Source organism: Hippopotamus amphibius, chromosome 9 (genome assembly GCF_030028045.1).
Source record: "Hippopotamus amphibius kiboko isolate mHipAmp2 chromosome 9, mHipAmp2.hap2, whole genome shotgun sequence".
NCBI lineage: Eukaryota > Metazoa > Chordata > Mammalia > Artiodactyla > Hippopotamidae > Hippopotamus > Hippopotamus amphibius.
The window spans coordinates 141,814,022-141,825,511 of record NC_080194.1 but is presented as its reverse complement, the minus strand read 5'-3'; the positions used below and the strand labels follow the sequence as shown (position 1 = coordinate 141,825,511).

Genomic DNA, 11,490 nt, shown 5'->3' with positions numbered 1-11,490 from the left:
ATCCAGTTCAGAATCCATCTCTTCCAACTGGCTGATGTCCTCAGTCTTCAGCCTCCTCATCTTTCCTTTAGGGGGTCATTGTTCAGACTTAGTAGAGGTTGGGTAGCACACAGTAGGCGCTCTGGAAGCGGGAGCTAGCCCCCACTCAGGAACCTCGGGCCACACTGACCGGCTGTCCACTCTCCCATCTGGGGCAATAAACGGAGCAGCGATAAACCGGTGCTTCCTGGGGAGCCAGCGCTTCCTGGGGAGCCAGCGCCCAGCGAGGCGCACGCCTGACCCGCTGCCATCACCACGTCCGTGATCTCACTCAGTCATCACCCGCCCCGGGCGTCAGGCTGTGTGTCAGCTTCCAGGCCCTCCTCCCACAGAAATGCTGGCCTCCCAGCCCCCAGAGCGCTTAGCTCACCCCGTAAACTCAGCTAATGCTTCCCACATGCTGCTGAGCTCCCGCGTCCGCGCCCACCCCCCTTCGCGGGCGCCCCAGGCCCTGGCGCCAGGAGACTTCCCACCAGGAGATGCTCCCCATAGAAGATCCTCCCCCTAGTGGACCCTTCCTCGCAGGGACCCTCCCCCACGGGCCCCTCCCCCAGGGGACCCTCCCCCTAGTGGACCCTTCCTTCCAGGGACCCTCCCCCAGGGGACCCTCCCCCAGGGGACCCTTCCTCTAACGGACCCATCACCTAGGGGGCCCGGCCACCCCACTGGGGGAAGCGGCCGGCGCTGTGCTCCCCGCAGGCCACCCATGACCTTGGACGCGCCTACCAAGCCTGCGTCCACCCCTCTCGACGGGCGGAAGGTCTGCACCCACAGGTGCCTTTTGTTGCTGGAAACTGAAGACCCGATCCTGCGTGTCTCTCCTTTGCAGTCCCCGCAACTTGGCGCGTAACCACGCGAACCCGGAGCCCGCGCGTGGGAGGGGCATGAGGAGCCGGGGCGCCAGGCGGGGCGCGCCCACCCGCCCCTGCGCGCCCGCCCGCCCGCCCGCCCCTCGGCCTCACGGGCGAGCCCACCTGCGCGCGGGCACCGCCGAGCTGGGCGAGCCCGGATCCGCCCCCGCGGGAGCCGCCCCGGGCGCGCTCGCAGAGCCTGCGCCGGCCTGCAGTGCCCGCCGCGCGTCCCTAGGGGGCGCAGCCGGCGCGGGAAGCCGCCGGAGTCGAGCCCGGGGCCCGGCGCGAAATTCCAGGCGGGCGGGCGCGGCGAGTTTGAAAACAGGCGAGGGCGTGGGGGCGGGACTCGGGGGCCCGCGAGCCACCTCCCCTCGGCCAATCAGCGGCGGCGGCGGCGGGCGCGGGCGGGCGGCGCGTGCGGCCGGGCTGTGAATGGGGCGCGGCGGCGGCGGCGGAGGGCGAGCGGCGGCGCGCGGGCGGGCGCACTTTCTCCTCAGCGCCGGGCGGGGGCGGCGGCGGCGGCGTCTCCTCAGCGCCCGCCGGACCCTTCTAGAGACGCGGCGCAGCCCAGGCGCTTCGGCCGCGGGCGCGGCGTGACAGGCGTCTCCCCGCCGACAACTTCTACCCCGCCGCGCCCCTCAGCGCCCGGCGCCCCCCGCGTCCGGCCGCCCGGCGGGGAGGCCACGGCCCGCCGTCCCGCCTGCGGGGCCCGAGGCCGGGACCGGGGGCGGCGGCTCCTCGGGATGGCCCGGGGCGCCCGGCTGGCTGCCGGCGGCGGCGGCGGCGCGGCGGGCCCGGGGCGGCCGTGGGGATCGCTGCCCGGCCCCGAGGGGCGGCGGCGGCCCCGGGGAGCCCGCGCGGCGCCCGGCAGCCCCGGCGAGAACGCGGGGGAGCGCGGCGGGCGGCCGGCGACAAAGTTGAGCGCGGGCCGGCGGCGCGGGTGGTGGGCGCTCGTGGCGCTGCAGCTGCACTTGCTCCGGGCGCTGGCTCAAGGTAGGCGTGGGCGCGGGGTGGACGCGGGCCGGGCGCCGGGCGGGGAGCGGGGTGGACGCGGGCCGGGCGCCGGGCGGGGAGCGGGGTGGACGCGGGCCGGGCGCCGGGCAGGGAGCGGGCTGGGTGCGGGGCGGACGCGGGGCGGACGCGGGGAGGCGCCCCGAGCGCCGCGCGCTGGACCTGAGCGGAGCCGGGCACCGAACCCCCAAGTTGGGAGCCCGCCACTCCTCAGCGCGCCGGTCCCCCAGGCGGGATGGTGTCTGACTCTCGCCGGGTTCCAGCTGCAGGTCCGCTGGAGCCGCTGTCCCAGCCCCCGCATCCCTCAGGCCCGGTGCCCGACCCCAGGGGGAGCCCGGCAGTTGCTGGAGCAGAACTTTGGGTGCCCGCAGCCTCTCGCCTCGGCTTTGCACCCCCCCCACCCCCAACCCAGGGCTGCTGCTGAGACGGTGCTGGTCTCGGAGTAGATGCTGCCCCTCTGCCGGTGCCGAATGACCGTTCGAAAAGGGAGGTGGCATCTCTCCCGGGCCGAGCTGTCCCTGAAATTTGCGTTCTTTTAAAGACTTGGCATGTAGCCCCTGCCTCTGAGCATCCCTGGCTCGCTGAAGTTTGCTTGTCTGGAAAGAATAAAGGGGGAAGCAAGCAACGAAAAGGTGGAAGTAACTAGCTCCGCGCATCCTTTTGCTGCGGTCTTTTAAGATCCCTGTACCTGCGTCGTCATGGGCAGCTTCAGGGGAATTGGCTTTGGTGGTCTTGAGCGTCGTAGGGTACGGAGGGAGCCAGGTGGATGGCAGGTGCGAGCACTAAAATTGGCGGTGTTCAGTGTCCGAGGAAGGTGATGTGCGTGTAGCGACGAATGATGATTTAAATGGAATCATATCTTAAAGCTCTGAACTCAAAACTATCATCCGATGTTTAAAACAGACAGCTCTTTTCTCTTTTCTTAATGTTAACCTAACCTATCTGCACTGTGGTCCTCCCCAACCTCTCCCGAAGGCTTTCATAAGTGCCCGCTTTCATGTTTTGCAACATGGAAACAAATTGCCATATTTCTGGTTAATTTAACTCTCCTCCTTTACTTGGAAAATTTTCGTTTCGCTTATTTGTGCTTTTTTGCCTAATGACTGACTTTGGTAGAAAAGCACTTATTAAGTCGTTTTGTAAAATGGCATCTGTAGATTGCCAGAGAAGCCAGGTTCAAATGAAGAAATCTAAATCACTTAGGGATGACCTTTAAGATAGAAAGGGTGTTTATTAATTTTTCCTTTTTTGTTTTTTCTAAAACAGTGACTTGCACTTTGCAGTAAGCCCTGTACATTTATACATGTAAAGATTTGTGCACAAGTTCAAATAGTGGGAAAAAATCTGCCTTTGTTTTGAAGTATATTATGCAGATTTCAAGTTTTTATCAGTTTGAAGGGTGTCTAGTATGTTGCTTTTTACAACTGTAATGGTAATGAAAATTTAAAAAGATACTAAGGCAACAAACGTTGTTAGGAATATTTTTTTTCCTCATTGCCAGTATAAAACGTGGGTACTTATTTTACATTTACATGGTTTATAAAGTGTACAGATCATTTAGTGTAAAATTTCAAATAGGTTGTCACAAATTTTAAATTCATTGACAGGTTTCTGTTCTCTGTGCTCTGTGAAATGTGTAATATATCCATCATTTTTTATATCATATTGAAAATTCATATTACGGGGAGATGTCACCATTTGACAAAAGCTCATGTATCTTGAAAATGAAAATTCTAGGGCTGCTATAGAGATTCCTGATGGGATGATGAGTTGGTCATATGCTCTGGCAATGTATTCTCTTGAATCTTAACAGATAAAATGTAACATTCTAAATGGAATACTTACTGCTAGATTGGAACTGGTCATAAGCAGTATGTTACTATGTAGCTAGGTGAAGCAATTCCTAATTTCTCTTTGTTTCCTTCTAATGGTGTTTCATGTGGCTAGGCTTGGTCATGACATCTTGGCAGAAACTAAGTGTAATATTGACCAATAAAAGTTCCATAGAGTTACTGTAGCCCAGGTTATAAGCAGAGTGCATAATTGACCATTATGTGAAACAACAGGTTCTGGTCTTCCAAATGTAACTTTAATAATCCTGGAGTTTCTTTCTACAGGGTAATGAGAATTTGAGTTACATGCTCTGCTTATTGGTGTGTGTTTGTGACTTCTCTAGACTGCTGAAGAGCCAAGTCTTGTTAATTGGGAAAGGCAGGTGGCAATGCATGCTTTCGGTATGTCGTCCACTAGGGAGCCAGGCTTGAGTGTTGTAGAAGGATGCCTTCTGAGGTGGAGGATGTCAGGGTCATAAGTGTCATATGTGTGAAATATGTGGCACCTTAGCTTTACTGCTGGACCTTTACAGGCGTATTGACTCTGGTACTGTTCACTGTAGTCTCATGTTAAGGTTATATCCATCAGGTGGATAGGGGCAGGACTGTTCCTCTCAGTTACTGTTTGGGGTGGTTCATAGTTCTTAGTTTCTCCTCTGGAGTTATTTCCAGCCACTCGGACCCCGGGTTCTCCAACTTTGGTGTGTGTCAGAAGTGCCTGGGGAATTGGGTGACACGGTAGAGGGCCAGCTTCTTTTGTTCTTCAGTGAGCCATACTGAAGAAACGAGCTTGCTTCCAGGTGATTCTGGTATACATCAGTTTGAGAACCACTAACTTGCAGTCAAATGCTCTACCCCTGAGCTATACCTCCCGAGAACCACTAACTTGAATTGCCTGGTTTTTCCTCATTCCCTTTGCCTGCTGATTTCCTGGAACCTCTCTTACCCCGTGTTTCTGGAACATGTTTGCACACTGGAATCACCTGGGGACTCTAAGCAATACGGAAGCCTGGATCTCATTCCCAGAATTTGCTTTAATTGACTTGTGGTTTGACCTGAACATCAGGAGATTTAAAAGCTCCTCAGGTGGTTCCAGATTCAGCCAAGTTTGAGAACCATTACTGTAATCCTTTTTACGTAAGGTCACGTGACTTGATTTTTCTTTTAACCTTGTTTCTGGCTGGTCTTGTGGGTCTATAGTCTTTGCACCCTACCCCGCCCCAGCCCCCCGAAATTCCAGTGAGCTTTGGCACTTCGAGCTGATTTTCACTTGTTCCATGTTCGTGATCTCAAACTTTGAAATTTCTTCCAGACTTAATTAGCTTTTGAGTCACTTACTCTATTTATTCCTACTGACATTGTCAAGCTCCTGCTTTGTGCTAGTCTGGGGTTTGCATCAGCATCAATTTAAAAATATACTCATCTGGGCTCTACCTCCAGCCTGGAGGTCTTTGGAGGGAGAATTCATGCATTTAAAAACTCCACAGGTGATTCTTATATCTTTGCGTTACGATTTTATCCTTGTTGGCCAATCCTATAATCTCACCCAATTCTTTGTCATCCTTAGCCTGACTTGCTGTGATTTGGACGCCTACCTGGTTCCCTTTTCTTGGGCCAGTCTCAGCTTGAGTAAGGTCTGCTAATTAAGCTTCTCTGACACTGGTTTGCTGGAGAAATCTCAAAGCAGTGCTGATTGGATTCAGTACAAATCTAGCTTCCTTCTGGGCCCTTGCCGCTTCCCATTCTTTCTGAAGTGGTTTGTTTCCCCTGTTCCTCTTACCCCTATACCCCCTTCTCAACACATCTTTGTAATTTGAGTTTCAATTGGAACTTGAATTCCAGGCTGCCAGCTTCACTAGAGAGTCTTCATGGAGAGTGCTACACTTAGTAAGTGTTCAGGTACTTACTGATTAAATTTTATTAGACCACTGCGTGTTTAACAGATGGCAACTGGCCACTTAGTTGGTAGCCATCTTGTAAATCTAGTAATAAGCGATTATCATCCTCTCTGCAGTCTTATATGTGGCCACCTGTACCTCACCTTCACTGAGCCCTTTTTGTGTGCCAAGCACTTAAGTGCTTTACAGGTAGGCTCATTTACTCTTCACAACGACCCCTGAGAGGCAAGTTGTACTTTGTACTCATTTTACCTGTTAGGAAACTGAGGTACTGAACTGTTAACTAATTTGCTTAAGGTCTCAGGACTAGTGGTGGAACCAGACTGGTAAGCAGGCTTCCTAATCCAGTTCATGTTCATGACCAGTGGGCTGGAGTGCCTCCCATGCTGCCTGTGGCTGTATGTGGGGAAGGAAAGCAGTCTGGGAAGATGGCAGCTGATGTTTTCCAAATACGGTATTGAGTTATATGACCTCAAGGTTTAGGTTACCTTATTTACTGTTACCGTAAAACAATTAAAAAAATACGTTAAACAATTTGAAAAACAAAGAAGAATATGTATAATCCCCTGCATATAACTATCCTTCTCCCATAATAAAATGACTTGCCATTTTGATTTTTCTTTTTGAAGAATTTCTTTTTCATAATGTACATATCAAATTTCAATTGCAAATGGGGCTGTGGCAGTCGATTGGCAGATTTGAACTCCCCAGAACTGACCACTAGGAGCATACTAACTGTTTCTTTGAAGAAATTTAGAAAATTCTTTTATCTCAATCAGGTACATGCATTTAAGTCCTTTAAATGGAAATAGGAAGGTGGGGTTTGTAAGGTAGTGATCTTTTGTTAGCATGCATTTTGTCTAACCACAGTTAAGTTTAGCTGGGTATTGGGATTATATCTAGCCAGGAAGTTTCCTGTGTCGTCAAATATTGGAGTAAAACAAAATCACTCTGAAAAGTCAAGCAGGTGATGGAGTGGAATCAAACAAGAGATTGTAGTTAAATTCTACCTCCCAGTTGACTTTATGTCCCATCCTTCCTAAGAGTCCTTGTGTTGTTTTTGCTGGGAGACTCAGGGCCTTCCTCCAGGTGTCCCTTAGGTCAGAGACCAGTAATGTCTGCTGACTACATCTAGAGAATGAAACAGACACAGAGTGACAACTCAGAAGCTGGGTTTTGACTAGGTCACGACTTAAATTTCTGTAAGAAGTAAGAAAAGCCGTAGTACATCCTTTAAGTCCAAATCTATGAAAGTTGAATAAAGCTGAGGGTGGGGATTGAAAATCAGGATGAGAGATATAGTACAAAGAGAAGTTAAAGTAGAATTGTCTTTAAAAAAAAAAAAAAAAAAACAACCCCCAAAACTAAAGGTGTTGGTGTAAGTTTTACGATCTGGTTAATACTCATAGTAAGCGATGGCACATTTTTGCCTAATGTAACTGGGCATTTTTTTTTTAAACTGGGCATTTTAATATGTGTAGTCTCTTTCATCCTAATTAGTAATTTGACTTCATCAGTTCTATAAAGCATTTTCTTAAAATTTGCCCTCAATTTGTAAATCTCTTAATAAAACAGATTATAAACATATGTACCTACGATCTCAAGAGACAATATATTTTGTCAATTGAGACTGCAATGATGGCACCTCGTATCATCCTTTTATAGTAGTGCATAGAAATTAGTCTTATGTTTTTTAACGATGCCCTGAAATACAAAGTCTGTCATAGTTTGATGGATAACTACCTGCCAGTTATTGATCCCATACCTGAGAACTGTTCTGGAGAAATACATTATTATTAGTCAAATAGTGTCATTATTTTAACACTGTTCTTACCATATTCAAATAACAAAAATTAAAAATGTATGAAAGCACTGCTTTAGGAAACCCTTGTTTATGTGTTTGCGATTCTAGTATTTAGGTGGTCTGACCTCCTGACAGGCAGCTCCTAAAGCCAGAGACTCATTGCCTTAGCCTGGCTCCAGGCCTGCCGTCCCCAGGGTCTCCTGTGGGTATTGTGGGAATGAGAATATGTTTATAAAGCTTTCCTAGAAACAGGGATGTGGTGAGTGGAGAAGGCATTGAAATAAGTGTTAGTAGACCTGGTGTTTATTTCATTCTGTGGCTAACTTGCAATATGAGCAGGTCTGTTAGCCTCCGAGTTGATTTTTCTCACCTGTAAAAGTTGGGGGTTAGACTAGGTCTTCAAAATCATTCTGCTCTGATTCTTTTATCTGTATTTTGTCATATCCTTTCTGCCCTTCACCAAACTCTCTGTGTCTTCTATCTGGCGATTGTATAACTCCATATGTCTTTACTCTTAGAACCTAATTCTCTTCATTTTACTTTTGCTGTGGTATTTACAATGTCAAAGACAACTGAGATGCAAAGATGCAATAGAATATTTCTCCTTAGATGCTGCCATCTTACACATGATGTATTTACTGTAGCCTGAGAGTGGTTCATGCTCAAAATTTTAGGTTCTGTAAAATGAATTAGTGCCATAATTTATCAGTGTAAGCCTGAAGTTTGGAGGAATAAATTTCTTTAAAATGTGAGATATTTATTTAAATGGCTGGAAGAAGAAAGGGCAAGGCTAATTGAAATCTAGGAGGTAATTAATGCAGTGAGAAATTTTAAAAGATATGAAATAGTGATATGAGGGTGTTTATGTTTACTGGACAGTGACTGTCAGTAATTGAAGAGATTAGTAGATGGTGTTCTGTTGATGTTTCTGGGCACAACCTAATGTTATGTTGGTTAATTGTCTTCATCAGGGACTTTCAGTGAATCAAAAGGTCCTCAAAATTAACACAATAATTATTTTTCATTTTAACAGGCTTAATCTGTTGATATACAGACAATGTCTAGTGAAGATAACAGCTATCAATTAAATAATCCAATTTCTTGGTAACAAATATGTCAGGTAAATCCATTAATTTACTTATCTTTGGAGATTAGCTTGTTGAGCATAGGCTAAGACTGTAGTTTCTTCGGTGTTTTTGGGGGTGTGTGTGTTCAGCTTTGAACATGTGGGCTTTCGAGAATGGGATAGACTCCTGGACCCATGTTATTACATAGATACGTTTAGCCTTTGGTGCAATGTTTTGTTGCCTTTTCTCCCTTTCAGAACTCTCCTCTGTATTCTAGACATGACTCTTTATTGTGAGAGTTTTGGAAGCTTTCAAATATGTATGCTTGATTTTTATAAAGATGAATGATCTTTCCAAGAAAAAGAAGATAGGGAGGTAACTAAAGAATGACTATGGCAACTGAAAGAGGAGTATGGCTACTCAGAGTGCTGTCAGTTGCCTTTATTAAGAACTTTACCAACCCAAGCAGGCTAGTAAGGAAGAAGTTAGATGTGGGGTAAGGAGGGATAGCATAGCTTATATCACATGGGTATAAACTGTTCATGTGTAGATAAGGATGATTATATCCACAGGTGTCTGTGGGTTCTTCTTTTTAGTGTGGTCCTTAATTTTTGTGTGTATATTTGTGGTTTCATGAGAGAGGGACTATTTTCAAAGTGAAGGTCATTTCTGTCTTGCCTTCCCCCTAGGTGTTAAATGTGATGCAGAAAGAATAGGAGGTTTTTTTGTGGACCAAGCCCTTCTGTACAATGAGTGCCAGTGTTGATTTAATACACGAACCACCAGATGGCAACAGAAAAAGTATTTATATAAGATGTAATCTCTAGTTTCCATAGCTGTTTTTTTCCCCTTCCATGGTACACTGCTTTTCAGCACTTCATGCAATATATAAAATTCTTGGCTATGAGCAAGGTGAGTTTGTAATACCTTACAATGCAAATCACAACCAGGAAATAGAGTAGTGGTAAAGTATTACAAAAAAGACATTTTATTTACATGAGTGCATGTATAAACTGTTCCTAGAGGGAGTGGGTTTCCAAGGATGCAACTTTATGATTTATATTATTGTACAGTCATGCTTTTACTAATTTTTTATTCAGCATTTAGCTCTACAGTAAGCTGTGATGATTTGCAGGACATAAAAGAAAATGTGGCTCTTACCCTCCAGCGTTTTATGTAACACCTTTAAAAGGAGGAGATACATGAGTTTACAAACATTGAACATATTTATATATTTTCTGGCCAAAGGTATTTTTACTTTATGTGAAATTTGTTTTATTTTTGCCATGTAGGCATGCCCCCTTTTTCTAAGTATGTTTTCTTGGCTCTTCTAAGGTTTTTTTGTTTTGTTTGTGTTTTTCCCCTTAGCTAAGACTTTCTTGGTTGCAAACTAGAAATGATGTAAAACAAAACAAAACAAAACCAAAAAAACTGATTTTATTGGAGGCATCTTGGGGTATCAGTGTAACAGGAAGAATACTTTGAAACTTGGCAGATTTAGGATTCAGCTCCATCTCAGGGATAGCTAGAGCCAAGTATCTGAAACTTCTCAGGTGTTGTCCTCTTTGTCATCATCTCTGTTTGCTTCTGTTCCTGTGTTGGGGTCCTTCTTGACTCTCACTGAAATTGCTTTCCTTTTAGTGACAAAAATGGGGCTATTGCCAGGCTTTGCATTCCTATTGTTTCAGAGCCTGAAATAAAGATTGACTTAAAAGCTTTGGTTGTGAAATTTGTGAACTGGTCAGATTTGTATTTTAAAAGCATCATCTTGAGAAGAAAAAGGCACTTTGGTTGCAAAGTTGAGAATGGGTTGGGAGAAGCCGGAATGACTGTAGACAACTTAGAAAGTAGTAGCTTCGGCCAGGGGGGTGGGTGGGTAAGGAGAGAAACAGAAGGCAAAAGATGGACAGGACTTGGTAATAGGTTGGACATGGTGAGACTACGTTAGGGGTGGTGTCCAGGTTTCTGACTTGCGTGACTGTTGTTTTTTTAAATTAATTAATTAATTTATTGGCTGCGTTGGGTCTTTGATGCTGCACACAGGCTTTCTCTAGTTGCAGGAGCTTCTCTTGTGGAGCACAGGCTCTAGGTGTGAGGGCTTCAGTAGTTGCAGCACACAGGCTCAATAGTTATGGCTCACAGGCTCTAGAGTGCAGGCTCAATCGTTGTGGTGCATGGACTTTGTTGCTCCACAGCATGTGGAATCTTCCTGGAGCAGGGATTGAACCCGTGTCCCCTGCATTGGCAGGTGGATTCTTAACTACTGCGGCACCTAGGAAGTCCCATGACTAGTTGATTAGGGGAGTCATTCACTGAGGTTAGACCATCTCAGTTTGGGCAGCATAATCATGATTTTGGTTTTGAATACATTAATGTGAGGTACCTTTGAGGCATCCAGACCTGTCAAGAAGATGTTTGGACGTATGAGTTTTGCAGTCAGAGGAGAGTTCTGGGCTTTTGGTATAAATACTTGTGGGGATAGTATAGCATATTTAAGAGAATGGGCTTGGCATAAAATAAAACCGACTCATAAAAGCTAGCTGTGCTTCCGTGGGTCGGCTACTTAGTCTTCTCTAGGCATTATTTCTCAACCCCGAAGTGTAATTGCATACTTGTACCTACTTCATATAGCTATTCTGAGGATCAGTTGATACGATTGCAGATAAGGTATTTAGCACCTTACCAGGTACATAGTATGTATCCAGTAAGTGTAAGGTGGTGATTGTTGTTTACACTTTTGTGAACAGGAATCATGCCTCATTCATTTGTCTTTTCCCATAGCACTAGGTATCAGTAAGCCACTAGGACAGAATGAGGAGGGTGAACAGCTGTCATGACTAGAGTGTAGTCACGTTAATGTGGCAGTGACTTACTGGATAAATTGAAGGAGGAAGAGATTGAATTGATGAGAGTGAATTTGATATGAGGACCAAGAAAAGGCCATTGGATTTGTTGGTAAAGCGGTAAATGTTGATCTTTTTTAGTATA

At 46.9% G+C, this 11,490-nt stretch overlaps 1 protein-coding gene across 1 annotated transcript in view; it reads left to right on the top strand.

Moving 5' to 3' along the window:
• Positions 1 to 1,633: 1,633 nt before the first annotated feature.
• The window catches only part of SDK1 (sidekick cell adhesion molecule 1), a 793,009-nt gene continuing 783,152 nt past the window's right edge, over positions 1,634 to 11,490 (top strand). Inside the window, exon 1 of the mRNA XM_057750135.1 lies at positions 1,634 to 1,883. Within this exon, the coding sequence (XP_057606118.1) occupies positions 1,634 to 1,883 (250 nt within the window). The remainder of the gene's footprint in view (positions 1,884 to 11,490) is intronic.